The following is a 26,184-nucleotide window of genomic DNA, read 5'->3' on the forward strand; positions in this document are numbered from 1 at the left end:
GCATCACGAGAAGCCAGGTGCATGGTGGTGAAGAACAGCGACTCTGGGGTTAGCTGGCCGGGGTTCAAACCTAGCCCTCCACTCACCAGCTGTGTGGCCCTGGGCGGGTTACTTACCATCTCTGTGCTTCAAGTTTCTCACCTATGAAATGGGAACAGTAACACTCCCTATCTTACAGCCCTGGGTGGGGATGAAATGAGTTCCCATGGAAAGCACTCAGAACAGTGCCTGGCTCTGTAAGTGGGTGCTCTCCCCCAGGATCCAAAGACCTCCCCCCATGGAATCTGGCAGCCCAGGGCTCAGCCTATCTATTTGTGTCTTGATGGAGCAACAGGGCCTAAACACACCCTGGGCCCACCAGGTAGCGTTACACAGCTGGTGCAGTGCACAACCTGCTCAACCATCCATGTACACCCAGCTACCCCAGATGAGCAGCTCCTTTCCACCTCAGCCCCAAGACAGCCTGTGCTAACATGGAGGCGAGGCGCGGGGGGAAGCCCAGCACGTACGGCTGCAGTTGCGGCTGCTGGGGTCCAGGGTGTAGTGTGAAGCGCAGCTGCAGCGGTGGCCGCCGGGGACGGCGAGGCACAGCTGCCCACACTGCCCGTTGTTCTGCACGCAGTCATTGAGGCCGTCCTGTCGGGAGGAGTGGAACACCAGGATGTCCATCACGAAGTCCAGGTGGCCCTGGATGAGGGTGCGGTTCCGTCCGTTGGTCTTGTCGGCCCGCTCAATGCTATGCAGGTTCCAGTCGGTCCAGTAGATGTAGTCGCTGTACTGCGTCAGGCCGAAGGGGTGCGGGAGGTCATCGGCAATCACGATGCGCTCCTGGCCTGCGGGGGACACACGACGCAGCGTCAGCAGCGGCATAAAGTGCCCTGTCAGGCAAGCTGGCTTAGTCTGCCAGCCTCGTGTTGTGGATTGAACCGTGTCTTCCAGAAAGTTACGCTGAAGTCCTAACTCTGCACCTCTGGATGTGACCCTGTTTGGGAACAGCTGTTTTCTGTTGCTATGCTAATGAGGTCCTGCCACAGTACTTTTTGGGAGAAATACAGCCAGAATGTGCCTTAGAAGCAAGGATGGTGAGACTTTGTGTCACATACTTTGGACATCTCATGAGGAGAGATCAGTCCCTGGAGAAGGACATCATGCTTAGTAAAGTAGAGGGTTAGCAAAAAAGAGGAAGACCCTCAATGAGGTGGATTGACACAGTGGCTGCAACAACGGGATAAACAATAACAATGATTGTAGGGATGGTGCAGGATCAGCAGTGCTGTGTTCTGTTGTGCACAGGGTCGCTGTGAGTTGGAACCAACTGGAAGGTACCTAACACCACGAGAGAGTTGTTAGTTGCCATCAAGCCGATTCTGACTCCTCGTGACCCAGTGTGTGCAGAGTAGAGCTGTGCTCCACAAGGCTTTCAGTGGCTGATTTTTTGGAAGTAGGTCACCAGACCTGTCTTCCAAGGCACCTCTGGGTGGGTTCAAACCACCAACCTTTCAGGTTAGTAGTCGGGTGCCAAACCATTTGCGCCACTCAGGGACTCCAGAGTTGGGTGGGTCCTAAAATTAATCCCTTCTGAGGGGTGTCTTATAAAAAGAGCAGAACAGACACAGACGTGCAGGGGCAGGAGACCACGTTAGGATGGTCTATAAAGCAAGGAAGCCCAAGGACCGCCTGGGGCCACCCACAAGGCAGGACCTTCCCCTGGAACGGATGCCTGATTCAGACCTCTAGCCTCTAAAATGGTGAGATGATACATTTCTGTGATCCGTGTCAGAGCTTTAAAGCATTTAACCACTTAGAAAACTGGCAGGATCTACCAAAGCTGAGCATCCAGCTACGCTGTGACGCAGAAATTCCACTCCTGGGTGTCTACGCAAGAAAAACGCACGCCATGTCCACCGAGGAGTGTTGACAGCAGTTCTACACGTAACAGCCACAAGCTGGAAACAACCCGAATGCCCAGGATGGATAACAAGCCATGGTGTTATCAATAGCCTCATATGCACGTGAAAGCTGGACAATGAATAAGGAAGATCGAAGAAAAATCGCCACCTTTGAATTACGGTGTTGGCTAAGACTATTGAATACACCATGGACTGCCAAAACAATGAACAAATCTGTCTTGGAAGAAGTACAGCCAGAATGCTCCTTAGAAGTGAGGACGGTGAGGCTTTGTCTCACATACTTTGGACATGTTATCAGGAGGGATCAATCGCTGGAGAAGGACATCATGGTAAAGTAGAGGGTCAGAGAAAAAGAGGAAGACCCTCAATGAGATGGATTGACACAGTGGTTGCAACAATGGGCCCAAGCACAGCAACAATTGTGAGGATGGCGCAGGACATTCTGTTGTACACGGGGTGGCTATGAGTCAGAACCAACTCAATGGCACGTAACAACAACCATCATATAACAGAAGCAATCCAGCAGTAACAAAGGTTAACAACAACATCAATGAATCTGTCATTACGCTGAGTGAAAGAAGCAGACACAAAAGAGCACATGCTCTATGACCCCATTTATAGAAAGTTCTAGAACATGAAAATTAATACACGAAGACAGAAGCCAGGTCAGTGGTTACCCCTGAGGAGGCTGGTGGGGCTGACCAGCCAGGGGCACTGGGGAGGGGAGACTTCTAGGGAACTGGAAACTTCTACAGCTTGATGAAGGTTTACATATATGTACATGGGTATGCACATAAAAATTATTCAACTTATCCACTTAAGGTTTTTACCCTTTACTGCATAAAGCTATACTCCCATAATTGTTAAAATTACCTTTTAAAGACACAGAATAATTTTAAAAACTAAACATTCTTAATAAAAAATATTTAAAAATTATTTTTATTTAAAAAGAACAACCCCCCAGGACAGCATAAGACTTACTAAGCAGTCGCGCTCATGGCGCATGTCCATATCTCCTACAGGGACAGGGGACTCAAAGGCCAGAGGGGCCCAGTGCAGTAGGGCTGAGAGGTGGCAGGCCCAGGGACCCCCAGCCCTGTAGGGCCACCCCGTCCCTGGCTCTCATCACAAAGCACGGCCCCTCGGCCCACAGGACCCGCCGGTGCCTTACCCAGCATGTTGGACGACTCAATCATGTTCGTGTCCAGGTCGGTCCAGTAGAGGCGCTGGTCAGCATAGTCAATGGTCAGGTCATTGGCCCGGCCGACCTTGTCCACCAGCGTCATGCAGCTGGTCCCATCCATGAAGGCCCGCACAATCCTCGGCTTGCCGCCCCACTCGGTCCAGTAGATGTAGCTGGAACAGAACCGGGTGCACACTGAAAACCAACTTTACCCACAAATATGGCTGGCCTCTTTTCAGTTCCCAGAGGTAACCTCTAAAAAAAAACCTCTATACCCCTGCAATTCCCCAGGTGACTGGAGAGTCTTTGTTATTCGTGGTGGCCCTCCTTAATAATTCATTCTAAGGAGGTGACACAAATTGGGGGCTGGGCATACCAGAAAGACCCTTCACGTGATATGAGCCTGACCTCCACAGCATGGTGGTTAAGAACTTGGCTGTTAATCCAAAGGTCGGCAGTTCGAATCTACAAGGAGCTCTTTGGAAATCCTATGGGGGAGGTCTACTCTGTCCTATCAGGTTGCTATGAGTCGGGATTGACTCGAGGGCAACAGGTTCCGGGGAGGCAGGAGTTGGAGACTGAGTTCAGCCGCATGGGCGATGATTCAACCAATAAAGCTACACAGTGAGGCCCCAACAGCAACTGTGGACACGAGGTTCAGGTGTGCTTCCGGTCAGCATTACCCAGTATGATGTGCTGAAGGTAGCAGCCCTGACTCCAGGGGGAGAGGACAATGGCAGCTTCACGTTTGGGACCCTCCTAGACCTGACTGCACGGGTCTATCCCTTTGCTGGTTCTGATTTGTATCCCTTGGCTATAAGAAGACTGTAATCCAAAGTCTAGCGCTTTCTTGAGCTCTGTGAGTTGTAGCAGCAAATTATCTAACCTGAGTGGGTAATGGAACCTCTGAATTTGCAGTCAGCTGATCAGAAGTGAGGGTGGCCTGGGAACCCCAAAACTTGCAGCTGGTGTCAGAAGCGAGGGCGGTCTGTGGAGGAGTGGTCCCTTCACCTGTGAAGCTGGCTGAACTCGGTGTAGAGGGGGCAGGGTGGGTCCAGGTCAGCCCGCTCTTGCCACAGGGACAGAGAGCAACAGGGTGGAGGGGGCGCCCCCTCTCCCAAGCTCCCCTTTGCCAATGCTGATAAAGCTACATCAACATCACTCCAGGCAGTGAGGGCGGGGTGAGAGCCTTGCTGAGCCCGAGGTACCGCACGGCAGGGGTAGCTTGTGCCTCACTGATTCCCGCAGCAGCTCACCTGTCAGGTAAGTGCTGCAACACCATTAACGACAAGAACACAGCACTCGGACAAGGCGGCCAAATCACAGCCAAGCGGGGACACTCATGCTCGGGACAAACGCCTCGCTGGACAGGACGCTGGGGTAACCAGGACTAACATGTGCAAACTGGGGGTGTGGTCGCCCTACTCAAGTGGGGAGAAAGTAAGACCCAAAGCACCAAGTGCAGGGGGTTCATCAGTGCAGGGCCAGGATTCAAACTCACCTCTGTGCTGCCCCCACCACCGGTTCCTCCTTCCCTTGCCTTCAGCAGACCCAGGAAAGGGAACACAATGACTTCTGAGAATTTTCTAAGTTTTACTTACCCTCTTGCTAAAGCCCAGACCCTTTCGCCTGAAGGCAAGTTTTGGGCGCTCCATACACTTCACACAGGCCTTAGGGGGTGAGCACCGCGTCCCCTGCACAGAACACTCAGGTCCATAGGGAGGTGCTGGCCCACACCTTTCTAGCCCCAGTGCCCCAGGCAGGGTCTCCAGCCCCACATGCAGCTCACGAGGTGGGCCTTACGCTGGGGCTGAAAGAAGTCTTTCTGGGTGGCCTGCAATCCCAGGGTACCACCGCCAGCTCTGAGGTGCAGCACCTGGCCACGCAGTGCAACAAAAGGAACCAAGATAGGACTTCTGGCTCAGTGCTGCTCAGACCAGCAATGTGGCCTAGGGCGAGGCACTCAGTTTCTCTGTGCCTCAGTTTCCACGTCTATAAAGTCAGGGTCAAAAGTTCCCACCCCTGCAGGCTCCCTGGTGAGATCACACACACGAGAAAGTCCCTGGAGCAGCGCCAGGTCCACCAGCTTCCACTCCGCTCCGCCTTTGTGAAATGAACCAGATGATGCCCAAGGGTCCTGCCAGCTTCAGGGCTGGTGGCAGCCAGTGAAAATCTAGCCACAGAGTGGCCCCTCGGCCCTGTACAAGGCAGGCAGCCCCCTCGCCTGGGCCTGCTTGTCCAAATCAGTTCCGACCCCTCTATGGCGAGTTCAGACAAACTTTACAGGGGAAGGGCACAGTCCTCCACAGGCCACCCTCATTTCAGACACCAGCTGCAAGCTTGGGGGCCCCCAGGTCATCCTCACTCCTGACCACCAAACCTGTTGCCATCGAGTCAGTTCCACTTCTGACCAGCTGGCTACAAATAAGGTGGGAGGGATGCAAGGACAGCCTTACCGGATGTTGGGAAAATGGCAGCGTAGTCGTTCGCGCAGGCTTCTGGTCCCCCGCCTGGACTGCCTAGTCAGAAGCCTGGGGCCCTGATAATGGAGACGGGAAACTGAGCCCCTCTCCCTCCCAGCTGCTTCTCTTCGCTGGGGAAACTTCCTCCCTGTTCTGGGTACACAGTAAACATTCTCTCTGCTTTGCACATGTGTGCGTTAAATGGCACCTGCCAGCCTCACTTCTCCATCTGTTTCTGGTGGGGAGGGAACGAGGTCCCTCACCTGCGGCAGGAGACGAGTATGCACACACCACCAGCCCTGCTTCAGCCTGGAGAGTGACCCACTGGCTACGGGGGACAGACGCCACCACTGACGCGGATCTTGCTACGTCTCTTCTCTGTGTGAGTAAAGCCTTCTTCCCGGGCTTGTACGTAAGTTGCGCTCTTGTTGGCGGCCCTGGACCTTGGCCCAACATTTGGAGCTGTGAGTTGGCGCAGATAAAAACAGCCCTTACCCTTTGGTGGGATCCAGGGCCAGTGACCTCGGGTTGTCCAAGTCCCTCCAGACAAGGACCTGTCGAAACTGCCCGTCCAGCCGGGCCACTTCGATCCTGTTGGTCCCGGTGTCAGCCCAGTAGAGGTTCTTGCCCATCCAGTCAACAGCCATGCCTTCTGGGTAGTCAAGACCAAACTCAATCACGTGCTCCACTGAGCTCCCGTTCATGAAGGCTCGGCTGATGGTCTGGAGGGGGCGAGAAGGAAAGCACCACAGTTAGGAACCAACACCCCGTGCAGACATCTAACCACCTGCAGTGACCACTGACCATGTGGGTTAGATTGCCATGCACATTCGAGACTCAGCAAAGTATGGCCTTGCAGAAAACAGTCTGACAATAAACATATCATGGGTTTTAAAAATACTTGTGCGCCCTTCAGCCAGTAATCTCACTCCTGAAACTTTATTTCAAGGACCAAACGGAAATACAAAAGATGAAGAACTATTGAAAATACAAAAAAGGCTTTACACACAGAGATGTTTATTGCCACAGTATTGTTCACGACTGGGAGAACTGGAAGAAACCAAAACATTGGTAATGAGGAAATGGTTAAGTATATCTGTGTGGTGCAGCATTTTACATATTGGAAAAAATGATGTTAAAAAGTTTGTAATAGTTTAAGAAAATACTTGTTATAATGTTTAGTGATGAAGAAGAATTGACGCCTTTGAAGTATGGCATTGGCGAAGAATACTGAATATACCATGGACTGCCAAAAGAATGAACAAATCTGTCTCAGAAGAAGTAGAGCCAGAACGCTCCTTAGAAGCAAGGATGGCGAGACTCCCGTACTTCAGACATGTTATCAGGAGGGACCAGTCCCTGGAAAAGCACATCATGCTGGTAAAGTAGAGAGTCAGCAAAAAGAGGAAGACCCTCAATGAGATGGATTCACACAGTGGCTGCAACAGTGGGCTCAAGCATAACAAGGATTGTGAGGATGGTGCAGGACTGGTCAGTGTTTCGTCCTGTTGTACACAGGGCCACTGTGAGTCGCAACGGACTTGACAGCACCTAACGGACAACAACAACGTTAAATGAAAAGATCAGGATATAGAATTGTACATAGCATACGACTCTGACTACTCTTTCCCACTTTTGCCGGAAAAGAGACCTGGATGAAATATACTGAAATGTCAGCAGTGGTTGACTCTGGCTGGTGGGGTGATGGGTGATTTTCATTTTCTTCTTTATACCTCCCTGTCTATTTCCCATTTTCTACAATGAATCCTGCAGTTGTTGGGTGTCATCAAGTCAATTCTGACTCATAGCGACCCCATATGACAGAGTAGAATTGCCCCATAGAGTTTTTTTTTTTGTTTTTTTATAATTTTTATTGTGCTTTAAGTGAAAGTTTACAAATCAAGTCAGTCTCTCACACAAAATCCCATATACACCTTGCTACACGCTCCTAATTACTCTCCCCGTAATGAGACAGTCTGCTCCCTCCACTCTCTCTTTTCATGTCCATTTCATCAGCTTCTAACCCCTCTACCCTGTCATCTCCCCTCCAGGCAGGAGATGCCAACATAGTCTCAAGTGTCTGCCTGATCCAAGAAGCTCGCTCCTCACCAGCATCCCTCTCCAACCCATCGTCCAGTCCAATCCACGTCTGAAGAGCTGGCTTCGGGAATGGTTCCTGTCCTGGGGCAACAGAAGGTCTGGGGGCCATGACCACCGGGGTCCTTCTAGTCTTAGTCAGACCATTAAGTCTGGTCTCTTTATGAGAATTTGGGGTCTGCATCCCACTGCTTTCCTGTTCCCTCAGGGGTTCCCTGTTGTGTTTCCCCCACTAGAGTTTTCTTGGCTGTAATCTCTATGGAAGCAGACCCTCAGGTCTTTCTCCCACAGAGCCAATGGGTGGGTTTGAACCACCAACCTTTCGGTTAGCAGTCAAGTGCTTAACTATTGTGCACCCAGGGCTCCTTCAATGAATCCTAGTGACTTTTAAAATCAGAAAAGTCTTTAAAAGATACATAATATTAATAGTAGAATAAAAGGTATCTGATTAAACTGTTTCAGTTGTACAGTACTTTAGAATGAGGGTCAACCTCTTCTGCAAAGGGGCAGATAGTGATGTTTTTACGCTTCATGGGCCAAAGGGATCCGTCGCCAACTATTCAATCTGAAACATAAAAGTAGTCTCAGAAAATACATAAACAAATGGGCTTGGCTGTGTTCCAATGAAACTTTATTTACAAAATCAGGCAGCCGGCCCAAAGACCAGTTTACCAAGCCTTGTTAGAAGATGAAAAAGTATTTCCCTGTATCTACGCAGGATGTTTACACTTGAAGTATGAATAAAGAGTTTGCCAAGCAAATGGGCATTGGCGAGGGAGTGGGAGGGGGCAAGCTGAGACAATGTCGATTTATAGCAAACGCTTCATGTAACAGCAAGCACTCTAGAAAAGACCATTTGTGTGTCTACTGGGTCTGCTAATTATAATCATTCATATTTGTCTATTCAATTAGTTTGAATCGAGTTACAATAAATATAGTTCCTTAAAAATAAAACCGTTAAGGCAGTAACAGTCTAGCCAAGGCTCTCAAACGTAACCTGTGTATGAGGCCCAGCGCCCCGTACCTTCAGGCTGACATCCGTCCAGTAGATGTGATTGCTGGACATGTCAAAGTCCAGCGCGGAGGCCTCCTTGACGCCCGTGAGGGGGATAGCCACGTCGTTGTTGGTGGTCTCGAGCGAGATCCTGTGGATGGCGGCTCGGCTGGTAAACACGAGGAAGGCCTCGGGGACAATGCATGTCTTTAGGTCGCTCAGCAGCTCCAGGCCGATGGGGCAGCCGCACTTGGTGGCGTGGGGTGTGAAAAAGCACAGGTGGCTGCAGCCCCCGTTCCTGTCCGCACACGGGTTGGTTCCTAGAAGCAAACATACAGGCACTAAACGCCAACAACCCATCAAAGAGATTCTCGGTCGTGTGCAGCTTTACTTCAGCCAGGTGTCACCTGGGGACAGTAGTGGGGGTGGTAGAGGACAGCCCCAGACGATGGGTCAGAAAACCATGGTTCTGCCCTTGCAGGGGCGGATTATCCAATAGGCAAGGTAAGCCCGGTGCTTCCCTTGCTTACCAGATCACCTAAAGTGAACAATCTCGCATTTTTTTCACCTCATTGAAGATACTGCTTCTAGGTATGGCTGGCATCTGTCTCATTCCCAACCTCACAGCATCTTCCTACAGTCAAATTTACAGTCCCTGACGGGCAGATGACTCAACCAGCAAGGTAAGCAGGGGCGTACTTGTGCATACTTACTAATCCGCAGTGACCAATTTCACATGGGTTTGATGGGGTGAATCGAAATAACGCTTCTCAGCAGTGACGGGGCAAGTCAGCTCCTCCCAGGGCGTCAGCCCCTCACTGCTAACCAGACTGGCCCCCGAGATTCCCACCCTGATGCTTCTCCAATGCCATGTCAGCTGCCAAGGAACTCAGAGTCCCTAGGACAGTCAAAGGCTCAAAGGCGCCCTCTTTTATTAAAGCGGATGGCACTTAGCACGTTCGTTTATTTTTGTCCAGCCCGTTAATCTTACTCATCTACTGAAGCGCTATTAAAATTGGCTTTAATTTCGTGTTAAGTATTCGAGCTAGAAAAAAAATGCCTTTCCCATCTCTCTCAGCAAATCCTGGGATTCAAGAGGGGGAAGAAAAAAAAAAGAGAGATAAACCCAATTTCTGAACTGTAAATCACAATCCCATAGAGACATCCTTTCTGCTCTGAGTTTCATTTTTTTGTTTTTTAAAGAATCAATCACAGGTGGGCCGACTTTCCACAAGGGGTGATGAAGGTTTTTTTTTTTTTCCATCTCTCTTTAAAATTCCTATGAAAATATATACAGCACAAACTTTGGCAATTCAGCATTTTTCAGGTGTAGGATCTCGTGGTATCAATTACACTAACGCTGTGCAAACATCACCTGTAACCGTGGCCAGGCTTCCCACCCTCAGAAACGTAAATTCACTGCTTCTCACACGATGCCTCCCCCTGCCTGCCCCGCTCACCACCAATAAACTGTGGTCTCTATACATTTGCCTGTTCTCGTGATTTCAGACAAGTGGGATCCTGCGATATTTGTCCTTTGGTGTCTGACTTATTTCACTCAGCATTTTCAGGGTCCACGCACACCGTAGCAGGTATCAGGACTTCGTTTCTCTTTATGGCTGAGTAATACTCCATTGAAAGGATGCCTGACGTTTTGTTTACCCATTCATCCGATAAACCCGTGCTGAGGGTGGCATCTGTGGATTTAACGATCTTTGCACGGATGCCACACAGGCTGCAACTAAAGACCTGTACCACTGCCCCCCGTATCACCCCACACTGCCTCTCCTCCAGGCCTCTGCTCAGCTGGTCCTTCTGTAGAGCAAATCCTGCCCCTACTTGTTCCTAAGTTCCAAGCACAGTATTTTACTTTTAAAATCAAACTTACTTTATTTTCATATTTTAAAGCAAAAAAAAAAAAAAACTAGCTGCCGTCGAGTTGACTCTGGCTCACGGCAACCCACGTGTGTCAGAGCGGAAACGTGCTCCGTATGGTTTCCGATGGCTAGCTTTTCAGAAGTACATCACGGGCCTTTCTTCTGAGGCACTTCTGGGTGGACTCGAACTGCCAAACTCTCAGTTAGCAGCCGAGCACTTAAACCATTTGCGCCACCCACGGACTCCATTTTAAAGCCAGGCATCCCTGAATCAGAACCATGGTGGCACAGTGGTTAAGAGCTTGGCTGTTAACCTAAAGGCTGGCAGTTCGGATCCACCAGGCACTCCTTGGAAACCCTATGGGGCAATTCTACTCTGTCCTGTAGGGTCACTAGGAGTCGGAATGGACTCAACGGCAACAAGTTGGGTTTTTTTTTTTAACCCCGAAATCATCACAGCTATAGTCATCTGACTTGTACCAGAGCTAAATAAGGGGTCTCTCACTCATTCATTCATCCGGCAAAGCTTCGCTGAGTACCTCCTATGTGCAGGCCCTGTCCTAGGCCTCCTCGCCCTCCTGGGGCTCACAGTCAGACTCCCTAACACCCCCAGGCCCTACTCTCTCCCATGTAGCTTGTCGACCTGAATTTCCAATCCTCTTCAGACAGAGACAAATTATAGCGTTAAAGAAATAATTCATAGGTGAGCTTTTGCACAAATCTCAGTGTTGAGATGAAAGGTGTGTGTTTGAGGGCTCAAGCCTGGTCACACTTGACAACAATCACAGCAGACCCGACGGGAGTCCCAGCTCAGCTGCCCATTAGCTGTGTGCTCTGCTTCACTCCCCCCATAGGAACTGCTGTCTAGGTGTATAAGGTCAAGTTAAGGCACGTAAGGTACTTAGCTATTACCATAACAATGACCTGTAGCAGCTCTAGTCAATAACTACTACCATGTCAATATTCCTCACAACCAAACTGATAAACAACGTCACGATGAATGAAGAAGAAACTGAAGTTGTCAAAAACTGATGCACCTGACTGTGGTGTTGGCAAAGAATGAGTATACCACAGGCTGCCAAAAGAAATACAACTAGAAAGCTCTGCCAAAGCAAAGATGGTGACTTCAGCTCACTTACTCTGGAAACGTAATCGGCGAAGACCAATAACTAGAAAAGGACATGATGTTTGGCACGGTAGAGGGTCAGCAAAAATGAGGGGAACCCTCCGTGAGATGGACTGACACCATGGCTGCAACGATGGACTCAAACACACCAACAATCAGGAAGACGGCACAGGACCAGGCAACGTTTCATTTGTTACACATAACGCTGCCATGAGTCGGAGTCGGCTTTTCGGCAAGTGGTCAATATCCTACCTCATCTCATCTGTCCTTAACCAGATGTTGTTACGATTTCCTGTCCCTTCCTCTCCCTGTCCCCAGAGTGGGGCACCCCTGGCTGGACACTTCTGTCCTCAGGTTTGGCCCAGTGGAGCTGCTCATGGACCACAGGCCTGTCACCTCCTCCCTCCCCAGCCAGCAAGCCCAATGGGTCCCTCATGGCCCCTCCCGGACTCACCGATGACCTTGGCCACGTTCACGGCTTTGAGCCCCATCAGGTCGGGCAGCTGGTCGATGATGACGTCACGGTTCGCCTTGACCTTGTGCGCCCGCTCGATGCTCCGCCTCTGCCAGTCAGTCCAGTAGATGAAGTCTCCCAGCAGTGTGAACCCGAAGATGTGTGGGAGCTTGTCCTCCAACAGCGTCCGCCTCTTGGTCCCATCCACGCTGATCACCTGCAAACAGCAGAGACACGGACCTGGATGACCCCTCCCCATTGCTCCCGAGAGCATTGCACCTGGACAACCTCATCCTGAGTGGACCAAAACAGCATGGGTCACCCCCAGATGCCTTGGTTTTGTCTGTATCTTGGCAGCCTGCCATAAAACACCAGGTGCCACGCTCATTGGGGTGCTGGATAAATGAAAGTTTCATTATGACACTTGTCACCTTGGCTGATGGAGTAGTAACAGGGGTCTGTCTCCACAGCCTTCCCTATCTGGGTTTGGATATTGTGCTGAGATGGGCAGCTTGGCTCAGAACAGACAAGGCAAACAGGAGTCCTCTCCCTTATCATCACCAATCAACTAGTGGCTGCCCAGAGTACCAAGGTGTGAGTCTTGGGCCAGGCTGGGCTCCAAGGGAAGGAGCTCCGGGATTGATTAGCAATGCCTGTCCTGGGTACAGCATAGGGAGTCCAAGGCTGGTATTCACAGCACAGAGGAAAGGCTGGACTGCTAACTCACTGTAGGACCTGGGGCAAATTTCTCTACATCTCTGCAGATTAATTCTTGTTCAGTAAGGAGCAGGCAGAGGAGCCCTGGCAGCTCAATGGTCAAGCACTTGACTGCTAACCAAAATGTTGGGGTTTTGAACCCACCAGTGGCTCTTCAGGAGAAAAGACCAGGCAATCTGCTTCCATAAAGACTACAGCCTAGGAAACCCTATGGGGGCAGGTCTACTCTCTTGACGCCTTTGAATTGTGGTATTGGTGAAGAATACTGAATATACCATGGGCTGCCAAAAGAATGAACAAATCTGTCTTAGAAGAAGTACAACCAGAATGCTCCTTAGAAGCAAGGATGACGAGACTTCATCTCACATACTTTGGACATGTTATCAGGAGGGACCAGTCTCTGGAGAAGGACATCATGCTTAGTAAGTAGAGGGTCAGCAAAAAAAAAAAAAAAAGAAAGGAAGACCCTCGACGAAATGGATTGATATAGCAGCTGTAACAACGAGCTCAAACAGCAATGATTGTGAGGATGGCACAGGAGGGGGCAGTCTTTCGTTCTGCTATATATAGGGTCACTGTGAGTTGGCACTGACTTGATGACACCTAACAACAACAACATGAGTTGGAATTGACTCGAAAGCACACAATAACAAGGACCAGACGAACTCTGAGGGCACTTATTTTTTTTTTTCTAAATATTCTCTGGGATTATTTTCCCAGTTTGCTTTTTACTTTTCATTTTGCTTTGTATTTCAAAATAGCAGTCTTTTTCTTCTAACAAATGATTTAGTTTATTTCTAATTACTAATATAATAGATATGTTTGGCCTAGATTTATGACATTTCATGTTACGCTTTACATTCTTATAACTTAAAACCATCTTTCATTCAGTGCTTTGTGTTATTTCTTCTGATATTAAGAAAGAAAAATGTTGATTTTTCATTGCGAAGTGTTCCAAACATACAAAAAATACAGATAATATAACAGATACGTACTTACCATAAAGACTGAATAGACATTAACATTTTGTCCTAGTTGTTTTAAGATACCTCTCATTTTTAGAAATAAAATCTCACAGACACAGTTAAAGTCTCCTCTCTCCCAGATGAAATAGCTGTCTTGATTACTCTTTTTTTTTTTTTTTAAAGCCACTAAGTGTTAAGGTTGTCTGTGAAGGAAGAATGTTGTTGCTGTAGTTGTTGTTAGGTGCCGTCGAGTCAGTTCCGACTCATAGCGAGCCCATGTACAACAGAACGAAACACTGCCCGGTCCTGCGCCATCCTCACAATCGTTATGTTTGAGCCCACTGCTGCAGCCACTGTGTCAATCCATCTTGTTGAAGGTCTTCTTCTTTTTCGCTGACCCTTTACTTTACTAAGCATGATGCCCCTCTCCAGGGACTGATTCCTCCTGACACGTCCAAAGTACTTAGATATAGTCTCACCATCCTTGCTTCTAAGGAGCATTCTGGCTGTAATAAGGCAGAATTCTGGCAGTTCTCCTGGCAGCCCGTGGTATATTCAACATTCTTCGCCAACCATAATTCAAAGGCATCAATTCTTCTTCAGTCTTCCTTATTCATTGTCCAGCCTTCACATGCATATGAGGCAACTAAAAATACCATGGCTTGGATCTTCCTCCAATATTGATGCCCCATTCTTCTTCATATAGTCCAACTTTTGGGATTATTTGCTCAGCATACAGACTGAGTAAGTATGGTGAAAAGATACAACCCTGACACGCACCTGATTTTAAGCCACACAGTATCCCCCTGTTCTGTTTGAATGACTGTTTCTTGGTCTAAGTACACATCCCTCACAAGCACAATTAAGAGTTCCGGAATTCCCATTCTTCGCAGAGTTATCCATAATTTGTTATGATCCACACAGTTGAACGCCTTTGCGTAGTCAATCAAACAGATGTAAACACCTTTTGTGGTATTCTCTGCTTTCAGTCAAGATCCATCTGACATCAGCAATGATATCCCTCATCCCACGTCCTCTTCTGCAACCAGCCTGAATTTCTGACAGTTCCCTGTCAATGTACTGCTGCAGCTGCTTTCGAATGATCTTCAGCAAAATTTTACCTGCATGTGATATTAATGATATTGTTTGATAATTTCTGCATTCTGTTGGATCGCCTTTCTTTCAAAAGGGTATAAATATAGATCTCTTCCAGTCAGTTGGCGAGGTAGCTGTCTGCCACATTTCTTGGCATAGACAAGTGGGCACCTCCAACGCTGCATCTGTTTGTTGAAGCTCTGCTGAAAACTGTCCACCATGGGTGACCCTGCTGGTATCTGAAATATCAATGGCATAGCTTCCCGCATCACAGCAACACACAAGCCACCATGGTACGACAAACAGACATGTGGAGGAAACGAACAATAGACAGCCAGAAAACCATTCTTACATTCCTGGTTTGTGTGTTGTTGTGGGTGCCACTGAGTCCATTCTGACTCACAGTGCCCCCACGTGACAGAGGGGAACTGCCCTATAGGGTTTTCTTGGCTGTCATCTTTACAGCAGCCGATTGCCAGGTCTTTCTCCTGCAGAGCCCACGGTAGGTTCAAACTGCCAAAGTTTTGGTTAGCAGCTGAGTGCTTAACCACTGCACCACCAGGGCTCCTGGGAAACCGCTACCTTGAAACGGAAGTACTGTTGTTCCGTGGCATAGTCCTGCTCTCTGTACACGTGTGTGTCCCTGTATGCTCTTCATTCTTTTATAGGCCTGCATCCCCTGAGGGCTCTTGTGTTCCCAGCCTGAGCCTGTCTAAGAGGCTTTATTTCCACCACCACACAGGCTCTTGGCTGCTTCCTCTGAGACGTAAAAGCTCAGTCTTTGTCTTGAAGAACCACTGCTGATTAAAAGCTACAACCACAAAAGCCACAGAAGAGAAAATACTGTCAAACAAAAAACGCCGTAACGAACGGGACACACGAAGACACACAGGATACGGCCTGTTTCCGATGAGAGGTTGTCCTGGATAAGCTCACGTGAAAAGGAAGACGCAACAAAAAAGAACCTCCAAACTCTAGGCTCTCAGAAGAGGATGAACGAGGCAGATGCAACTGAAGTCGCACCCTGGGAGGCCTCCTGCAGCCGGACTCTGCAGAGAAGCTACAAGGCCCCCGTGGGGAGTGTGAGTAGGCAGACCGCAGGAATGCAGGACGGGCCGCAGGAGCTCAACGCGGGCCGCAGGGGTGCGAGGCCGGCCGCAGGGGCGCGAGGCGGGCCACAGGGGCGCGAGGCCGGCCGCAGGAGCTCAACGCGGGCCACAGGGGCGCGAGGCCGGCCACAGGAGCTCAACGCGGGCCACAGGGGCGCGAGGCCAGCTGCAGGGGGGCGAGGTGGGCCACAGGGGCGCGAGGCGGGCCGCAGGAGCTCAATGCAGGCCGCAGGGGCGCGAGGCCGGCCGCAGGGGCGCGAGGCAGGCCGCAGGAGCTCAATGAAGGCCGCAGGGGCGCGAGGCCGGCCGCAGGGGCGCGAGGCGGGCCGCAGGGGTGCGAAGCAGGCCGCAGGGGCGCGAGGCGGGCCGCAGGAGCTCAACGCGGGCCGCAGGGGCGCGAGGCGGGCCGCAGGAGCTCAACGCGGGCCGCAGGGGCGCGAGGCGGGCCGCTGGAGCTCAACGCAGGCCGCAGGGGCGCAAGGCGGGCCACAGGAGCTCAACGCGGGCCGCAGAGGCACGAGGCCGGCCGCAGGAGCTCAACGCGGGCCACAGGGGTGCGAGGCGGGCCACAGGAGCTCAATGCGGGCCGCAGGGCCTCAACGCGGGCCGCAGGGGCTCAACGCGGGCCACAGGGGCGCGAGGCCAGCCGCAGGAGCTCAACGCGGGCCACAGGGGCTCAACGCCGGCCGCAGGAGCTCAACGCGGCCGCAGGGGCGCGAGGCCGGCCGCAGGGGCGCGAGGCCAGCCACAGGAGCTCAACACGGGCCACAGGGGCGCGAGGCGGGCCGCAGGAGCTCAACGCGGGCCGCAGGGGCGCGAGGCGGGCCGCTGGAGCTCAACGCGGGCCGCAGGGGCGCGAGGCGGGCTGCAGGAGCTCAACGCGGGCCACAGGGGTGCGAGGCGGGCCACAGGAGCTCAACGCGGGCCACAGGGGTGCGAGGCGGGCCACAGGAGCTCAACGCGGGCCGCAGGGGCTCAACGCGGGCCACAGGGGCGCGAGGCCAGCCGCAGGAGCTCAACGCGGGCCACAGGGGCTCAACGCCGGCCGCAAGAGCTCAACGCGGCCGCAGGGGCGCGAGGACGGCCGCAGGGGCGCGAGGCCAGCCACAGGAGCTCAACACGGGCCACAGGGGCGCGAGGCGGGCCACAGGAGCTGAACGCGGGCCGCAGGGGCTCAACGCGGGCCACAGGGGCGCGAGGCCGGCCGCAGGAGCTTAACGTGGGCCACAGGGGCTCAACGCCAGCCGCAGGAGCTCAACGCGGCCGCAGGGGTGCGAGGCCGGCCGCAGGGGCGCGAGGCCAGCCGCAGGAGCTCAACACAGGCCACAGGGGCGCGAGGCAGGCCACAGGAGCTCAACACGGGCCACAGGGGCTCAACGCGGGCCGCAGGGGCGCGAGGCGGGCCGCAGGGGCGCGAGGCGGGCCGCAGGGGCGCGAGGCGGGCCGCGGAAGCTCAATGCAGGCCGCAGGGGCGCGAGGCAGGCTACAGGAGCTCAACGCGGGCCGCAGGGGCGCGAGGCGGGCCGCAGGAGCTCAACGCGGGCCGCAGGGGCACGAGGCGGGCCGCAGGAGCTCAACGCGGGCCGCAGGGGCGCGAGGCGGGCCGCAGGAGCTCAACGCGGGCCGCAGGGGCGCGAGGCGGGCCGCAGGGGCGCGAGGCGGGCCGCAGGAGCTCAACGCGGGCCGCAGGGGCGCGAAGCGGGCCGCAGGGTCACGAGGCGGGCCACAGGAACTCAACGCAGGCCGCAAGGGCGCGAGGCGGGCCACAGGAACTCAACGCAGGCCGCAGGGGCGCGAGGCAGGCCACAGGAACTCAACGCGGGCCGCAGGGGCGTGAGGCCAGCCGCAGGAGCTCAACGCGGGCCGCGGGGGCGCGAGGTGGGCCGCGGGGGCGCGAGGCGGGCCGCATGCGTGTTCAGCAGGAAAGGCTTCGGTCCCCTGTGGTTGGACAGCAGACAGAGCTGCTACGTCAATAGGGATGGCAAAGGCAGCTCCCTGCGGCCCCAGCCCAGGTGCTCCACATCCTTGGGCAGGTCCCTGCACCTGCAGAGACCTCAGCTTCTCCACCTGTTACTGAGGGAAGTAGACACCTGGGGCTGAAGTCATCCAGGAAACTTAACGAAGACCAACCCCAGGGCCCCAACCTGGACAGTTAAATGAGAATGGGAAGGCCCAGGGCCCAGGTATGGGCTGTTTAAAGCTCCCCCAGGTGGTTCTCTGAGAAGCCCAGGTGAAAACCTGGATTAGACGAGCCCTTGTGTCAGGAGTTGGGGAGTGCCACCTCACCTGGAAGGCAGTGGCCAGGCTGTACCAATTCTGTGCTGACCTCCCACCCCACTCTTGGCCCCTCCCAAGGTTCATGTTTGCAGTAAATGCCAAGAGATGGGTTAACTCTCCACAGCTCTCCCCCGCTCCCCCCTACCTCCACCAAAACCATCCAGGATTCCTGTTCCCCTTTTGTTCCCACAATAGCAGGCACACAAATGTGGCCCTAACACATCTGAGTGTGAATACTGAACACCTTAGAGGTAGGACCGCACCCAATCAGCACAATACTCACACCCTGGGTTTGCAGCCGCAGAAGCGAGGGTCAGAGAAATTCGATAGAGGCAGGGCTATAGCTCAGGCCAGCCCTCAGACCCTCGTGTTCCTTCCTCTTTTCAGAATAACCAGGGGCTGGGGCTGGGGAGGGGACAGGCTCTGCAGTACGCTAATATGATGAGGGGGCGGGGAAAACCCAGGCCTAGGAAATACGCTAATACAGTAAGTCCCCAGGTTATGAAAGTCCTTCAGTGTTATGTAAACATGCCCTTACTCTGAAACAACTGAACCAACCCCCACTCAAAGTCATCACAGTCCCCCTCACCTGCTGCAGGTGTGGCTTTTACACCATTGAAAAGGCTTCAAGCCTTTCTTGCCAGGGCTTCGAACCAGTTTAGTCAGGTTATAACCCGTGCTGAGAATCTGCATTTCCATCCCAGAAATACTGAATCAGAATCTACATTTTATCAAGGACGCCAGGTGATTCCTACATATGATAAGTTTTGAGGAGCCCTGGTCTACTAGTGGTTCTCAGAACTGGTCCCTAACCAGCAGCATTAGCATAGCCTGGGGACCTGCAAAGTCTCAGCAGCGGTTCAAATCCAAACAAACTGGCTAGAAGCCCTGTTTCTTGCACTAAAACCAAAACCAAACCCGTTGCCGTCAAGCAACCTCATAGGACAGAGAAAAACTGCCCCAGAGGGTTTCCAGGGAGCAGCTGATGGATTTGAACTGCCAACCTTTCGGTTAGCAGCTGCGCGCTTAACCACTGTGCCACCAGGGCTCCTCTTGCACTAAAAAAAAAAACAAAACAAAACCCATAGAGTCGATTCTGACTCATAGCGACCCTAAAGGATAGAGCAGAACTGCCCCATGGGGGTTTCCAAGGAGGCTGGTGGATTTGAACTGCCTATCTTTGGTCAGCAGCTGTACCTCCTACCCACTACAAGCCACCAGGGCACTAAGGAAAGGCTAAATAAGAGCTGTAGGTACCTGTTCCGCCTTAGCTACAAATTCTTAGAGACACACTTAGGAACAGATCTTGTCATAACTCCAGAACTGCCTATACCCCAAAATGTCCACTCTTCCTTCCAGAGGTTTTTGTCTTCTTTCTCTATTTCCATATTTTCTTAGTTTTCTTTAATAACTAAGTTTCCAGAGTTAGTAAGTACATATTAAACTGAACCGAGATGACTGAGGTAGAGGCGCCAACTTTCCCAGCCCTGCTCAGGGAGGATGAAAATGAGCCTGCAGGTAATGAACCTACAGGGCGCTGGTCGGCAGCCACTCACCTCCCCATTGCTGTCCCCCCTCGGCTGCCCTCTCCTCAGCTGCCCTCCCCTCCCCTTGGCTGCTCCCCATGCTGCCCCCCCACACCACCCTTCCCGCAGCTGGCCCCCCATGCTGCCCCCCTTCAGCTCCCCTCCTGACCCCTCGGCTGCCCACCCTACACTGCCCTCCCGGCACCCGCCCGTTCCCTCGGATGCCCGTCCCTACTGCCTTCCCCCCACCACTCCCCTCTCCTTGGCTGCCCTGGAAGAAAGTGGGTAGCAGTGCCCAGCTGTCCCTCCCAGACCAGGTCAGGCTGGGCCTACAGCAAGGCTGCCCCCAGGGGTCTCTGGGCTGGAAGAGGGGACAGGGCGCCCTCAGAATCAGCATTAGGTCCATCCCAAGCCTCAACTGCGATGCAGAAACCACCCCCACCTCCACCCATCGCATGCCGCACCGTCACCAGACCCAGGAAGCAATCTGCCGGCTCTCCAACTTGGAAAACCACCACAACTGCAACAAGTAATTCTCAGTGGCTCCGACACGCGAGAAAACATGACCCCAAATCGTCCTTCTGTGACAACTTTCCACACACCTTGACCAAATCCGACATAGATGGTGCAAGTAACTCCAGGCCTTTATGAAATCTTTGGGTGAGACCAATGGAGTCTGTCTGCCAGCAACACGCACGCACTTTCACGGTCCAGGCCCCCTCTGGCTCGACTCAGGGGCCTCCACCCTTCCTGGGACCTCTCAGAAAATTTCTGAACTGAATCTTTTCTCTTCCTCAGGGTGAGGAGGCACAGAGATGGTGCCCGTCCTGACACCTGGGAGGGCACCAAATACAAAATTACAGACTCAAACCTGGGACTCCCAAGAATGCTGGAACCAGGAGAGAAGTTGGACGTGAACTTTCTACAACAGTAGTCAGCAAGCTTTCTCTGTAAAGGGCCCAACTGTAAATATTTGAGGCTTTGCGGTCATACAGTGTCTGTAATGTGAAACCAGCCACAGAACACATGTAAACAGGTAAGTGTAACTGTATTCCAATAAAACTTTATTTATAAATACTGAAAAGCTGTGTTCCAAGAAAACTTTATTTATAAAACACAGAAATCTGAATTTCATACCATTTTTCACATGTCGTGAAATATTCTTTTGAAGTTTTTTCCAACCATTTAAAAAACCCATGGATTACATCGGTCTGACCCACAATGGATCATGGGAATGGCACAAGACCGGGAAGCATTTCGTTCCGTTATGCACAGGGTCGCCATGAGTCAGGGGCCGACCCCACCCCAAGACAGCAAACAACCAAAATGTAAAAACCACTCTCAACTCGTGAGTGGTACAAAAACAGGCGGCAGCATGGTGTTTTCAACACCCACTCTAGGAGTTCCCAGAACCTCGCTTTTCAGGAAAGAAAATGAGAACCAAGAAGTATGTCCGTTGACAACGAAATGGTCAAACCAGATGCCAAAGAAATGCTAATGCCAGCCTGGCACTCTCTTGAGCTTTGGGATTCCATCCTCCGCCCCACTGTGCCCGCCCGGCTCACCCTCCACACTGGGGCCCAGGGGGCCTAAGAGAGAAGGGGCAAGTAGAACAGATACCTGCTTCCCTGGCCAGGGCATCATGGAGCTTGCACATCAATAAGACCCCCCTCAGCTGGGTTCCTGGGGGATGGGACCAGTGGCTGCGCCCTAGTCACCTGACGTGGCATTTCCTTATACTGAATCTGACATTCTCACTGACTCAGGTAAAGCGATACGAGCCACACACATAACAAAATGAGTCTCAACAGCCTACCCAACCCTTTGGAATCATACATGTATAAAGGAAAAAAGATTCTCTTTTCCAATAAGATAATTTTCGTACTCAGACACAAAACCCAAAATTAAAACAGCACATGGGATCCAACACAAGTTGGAATCAATTCAACGGCAACTAACGACAAACATGTGGACCGTTAACAAACGGGGCTGGACAACTGGATATCCGCATGCAAAAGAGTGAAGCTGGATCCCTACCTCACACCACGCATGAAGATTAACTCGGAATGGATCACTGATCTCAAACATACCAACAACCATGAGGATGACGCAGGACGGGGCAACATTTCATTGTTACACATAAGGTCACCATGAGTTGAAGGTGACTTGACAGCAACTAATAACAATAAGGCTCCGTGAGTGAGCCAAAGCGAGTTACCAAAGAATGCATCTGATATGATGCCACTTAAATTATATAAAAATATGCAGAATGAGACCACATATGGCTCAGGGTTACATTCCTGTAGTAAAGAAATGTTTTTAAATTCCTGAGAATAAATCACCAAATACAGAATAGGCTTTGATGATAATTGATACTATTTTATGTCATAAGCTGGGGTGGTGGATACGTGAATTTTTATATTTTATTATCACTTTGTATTCTGAAGTTGTTTAAGACTCTCAAGAAATCGCAAAATAGTACAGAGGGTCCCATGTACCCTTCACCCTGCCTCCCCCAAGGATAACACCTGACATAAGCCTAGTACATTGTCAAAACCAGGACGCAGATGTTGCTCGACGCCGTTAACTCCAGTACAGAACTTCTTGATGCCTTTTTGTCAGAAATCTCTCATAATACATTATCTGGGTTCGAGGGTTCCATTTGCCCCAATGGCAGAGGCTGACAGTGCCCAGGCACCTGGCTGATACTCACCTGACTTGTGCCCCAGGCTACGTGACGCTTGGGGCTGCATGACCCTCAGGCCTGCAGCCCAGCAGAAGTCCAAAGACAGCCAGGCAGTTCCAGGCCCATGACCTGTATCAAACAGTTCCCTGAAACGATGCTGCCCTCGGTCAGCAACACCATGGACGACTTACCTCAATCTTGTCTGTCTTCGCGTCCCCCCAATACAGCTTTCCCTCCTGCAGGTCTAGGGCCAGTCCGTTGGGCCACCCGAGGGAGGTGTTCACTAGGACATGCCGCTCCTGTCCATCAAGGTGGGCGCATTCGATTTTGGGATTTTCACCCCAGTCTGTCCAGTACATGAGGCTGGAGAGGAAACAGAGGTAGATGGTGGGCTCCACAGTCTCAGTCTCTGCTGTATCCCCAGTGTGGGAAGGGTGCCCCCCGGCTTTCCCCCATCACACGGGGTAGAATCTTTAAACAGGAAGCTGGGACCAGCTCTGCCACCTCCTGGCTGTGTAACCTGGGCCAGTCACTTAACCTCTCTGGGCTTCAGCTTCGTCAACTGTACGAACCTCCTGGGGTGACATGAGGACGAAAAGATTCACTGCGTGTAATGTGTTTAGAACAGGGCCCAGCCCATGGCAGGTGCCACAGGGCCACCACTATCACTGCTATTGTATTATTTTACAGATGAGGAAATTGAAGCCTCAGCAGAAGAAACAACACACCCAAGATTTCTAGGGTTTATACGTATGCACACAAGTCTGTGTCAGTGCTTGTCAAAGTCTGATGCAAGGACCGGCAGCAACAGCAGCAGCACCTGGGAGTGGGTTAGAAATCCAAGTTCTCGGGGCCCAGTCCAGATCTGCTGAACCGGAACTCCGGGGCAGGGCCCTCCTCGCTTGTCACACGAGAACGTTCTCCCTTGTGTGTGTTTAGCTGCAAGCCTGGTATGGATTGAACTGTGTTACCCAGGAATATGTGCTGTGGTTCTAACTCCGTTTGGGAAGACGGCTTTCTTCCTTATGTTAGGAGGCATTATTAGCATACGGTGTGTTTTAAGTCAATCTCTTTTGATATATAAAAGAGCAGATTAAGCAAGCAACAAGAAAGCCCAAATGGAAGGGAAGATACATCACATGACTGCCAAAGAACCAAAGAATATATGCTGAAAAGGGACAAGCACCGTCACCCTGAGCCGAAAGAGAGAGAAAGCCTTCCCCTAGAGCCGGCACCCTGAATTCAGACTTCTAGCCTCCTAAGCTGTGTGAAAACAGATTTCTGTTTGTTAAAGCCACCCACTTGTGGTATTTCTGCAACAGTCACACTAGAGAACTGAGACACAGCCCCCACCAGTCAGGAGGCTTCCATCTACCTGCCCGGCCAGCCTTACCCCACCACAGGGCGCCCGCCCAGCCTGACCCTGCCACGGGGCGCCCACCCAGCCTTACCCCATCATGGGGTGTAGCACAATGGCACGTGGCTCCTCCAGGTCCTCAGACACCAGGATCTTGCGGGAGGTGCCGTTGAGACGTGTTACCTCGATGCGGTCGGTGCCCGTGTCAGTCCAGTAGAGGTTGCGGGCCACCCAGTCGACCGCAATGCCATCGGGGTCATTGATCTCGGTGCTGACCAGCGTCTGTGCGCCCGAGCCGTCCAGGTAGGCCCTGCGGATGGCCCGCACCTCGTCGTCCGTCCAGTAGACGTAGCCTTCCAGCGGGTCATAGTCGATAGCGATGGCGTGCCGGATGTCGTCCACCTGCAGCACGATGTCCGTGAAGTCCGGCGTGTCCAGCGAGATCCTCCGTAGGTCTGTCCGCCGGGCCAGTAGCAACACCTCCTCGGCCCCTGGGGAGACAGGCGCAGTGGTCAGAGGCCCGGACAGGCACGGCAGGGAGGGTGACAAAAGACACTGCTCAGCAACGTTCACCAAGCTCCCTCTACACAGCCACTAGTCCAACCTCAGGAGAGCTACGAGGACGGCACGACTTTTATCCCCACTGTACAGATAAGGTTAAAAGCAGTTAAGCACAGAGAGGCTAAGCAACCAGCTGACAGTCACACAGTCACCTGGCTTCTGCCACTGCACAAGAGCTGCCTCACAGTCTGACATGACCCTTCTCACCTGTAAGCCCCCTCCTGGCCTTAAGCCAGCTCCAAGCACAAGGCCCACCTGGGCTCCAGGGCTCCCCACTCTCCAGCCACACCTCCTCACGGTCCCCAACTGCCCGGCCTTACACTTGCTTGCCTTCATGGCTCAGCTCAGACGCCCCCTCTCCCTCCCCTCCACCCACCCCCACAAGGCCTCTTCACATCGGTCACTGCACGTGTCACATGGCCAGGCTCCTCCACAAGTGGGGCGTCTCCCCCGCAGAGTGGGCGAACCAGGAGGAGGCGCTCCAGCCTTCCTCTTTGTCCCCCTGCGCAGGCTGGAGCTGCATCAGGTGGCTTACCTCTTCATCCACTGCCCGGACGCTCATGGAGCACAAGATGAGGGACTCCCTGGCTGGCAGAGACCCCCAGGCACTTTCAGTTACAGGATGCCAAGTGCCAACACAGAGTTTCAAGGCCATGTGACACACCAGGCAATGAGATGGGAGTCATGTCCTGGGTCACGTGATCTGGCCCCAGTGGGAATGAGAGCCAGGCCCCTGACTCCTGGGACAGTGCTCCTCCACGGCCGCCCTAGAGCTAGGCCATCAGAACGTACCAGAGAAATCCACACAATGACATCTGGCCTCTCAATGGGGTTTGACAGGCGGGGAACCAGGCAGTGCCTATCAACTCTGCAAACCACATTTCAGAAGCACACCCCACAGCCCCAAGTCCTGGGCCTCTGCTCTGCCCTAGGGTGAGCCTGGCAGTCAGGAAGCTCTGAGGCTTTGTGGTGTGGTCAGATAGAGGGCCAGAGACACACTGGGGTAGGCGGGAAGCGGGGAGAGCCGGCCATCCCAGGATGCCCCTGCAGCTAAGACGTAGAAGGAAGCTTGGAAGATTCTGGTCACAAGTAAAAACCCTTCCTCTAGCTGAGGACGGAGCCCTGGTGACACACTGGATAAGTGGCTGCTAACCAGAAGGTCAGGCATTCAAATCCACCAGGAGCTCCTTCGAAACCCTAGGAGGCAGTTCTACTCTGTCCTATAGGGTTGCTATGAGTCAGAATTGACTCGACAGCAACAGGAGTGGAGGAAGACACCAGCCACCGCAGGACCTCGGACGTTAAATCCCCACAGAGGGCTATCTCTGCCCAGACACCCAAGCAGGCTGGCAACGAATGACACAGGTTCCACCTGCCACTGCAGCACAGCATCTGGGCACCTGAGGAAGCAGGGAGACCTCCTGCCAGGCCTGGGCCTTCCTGGGGTTGGTTGGGCCTCCCCGGGCCTCTAGCCCAGAGGTTTGCAAATTCCAGCTCCGCCCTGCCAGGTTCTGCATCACCCACTAGCTACATCGGGTACGGAGACCCTGCTGGCCTATTCACTTTAACTCTTGCCCTCCAATGGATTCTCAAACCCCTGGACCCAAGATGGCAGGGCTGCAGAATCCTGAGTCCCCATGGCCCTCCCACATGACCCCCAGGACCTGAGTGATGCCGGAAGAGAAGGGAGAGAAAGCTCCACCCACCAAGGTATTAATATTTTCACTCTCCTGGACACACCCATTGGGATTTATCAAAAAGTCTAGCAGAAGTTGCATGTGGCACCTC

The 26,184-nt window shown here is 52.5% G+C and overlaps 1 protein-coding gene across 1 annotated transcript in view; it reads right to left on the minus strand.

Moving 5' to 3' along the window:
* The window catches only part of LRP5 (LDL receptor related protein 5), a 90,612-nt gene that overhangs the window by 34,691 nt on the left and 29,737 nt on the right, over positions 1-26,184 (minus strand). Inside the window, exons 5-11 of the mRNA XM_064287647.1 lie at positions 23,930-24,326; positions 22,670-22,841; positions 12,104-12,320; positions 8,677-8,966; positions 6,051-6,277; positions 3,082-3,266; positions 510-833 (exon numbers count right to left, since the gene is read on the minus strand). Of these exons, the coding sequence (XP_064143717.1) occupies positions 510-833; positions 3,082-3,266; positions 6,051-6,277; positions 8,677-8,966; positions 12,104-12,320; positions 22,670-22,841; positions 23,930-24,326 (1,812 nt within the window). The remainder of the gene's footprint in view (positions 1-509; positions 834-3,081; positions 3,267-6,050; positions 6,278-8,676; positions 8,967-12,103; positions 12,321-22,669; positions 22,842-23,929; positions 24,327-26,184) is intronic.

Source organism: Loxodonta africana, chromosome 7, assembly GCF_030014295.1.
Source record: "Loxodonta africana isolate mLoxAfr1 chromosome 7, mLoxAfr1.hap2, whole genome shotgun sequence".
NCBI lineage: Eukaryota > Metazoa > Chordata > Mammalia > Proboscidea > Elephantidae > Loxodonta > Loxodonta africana.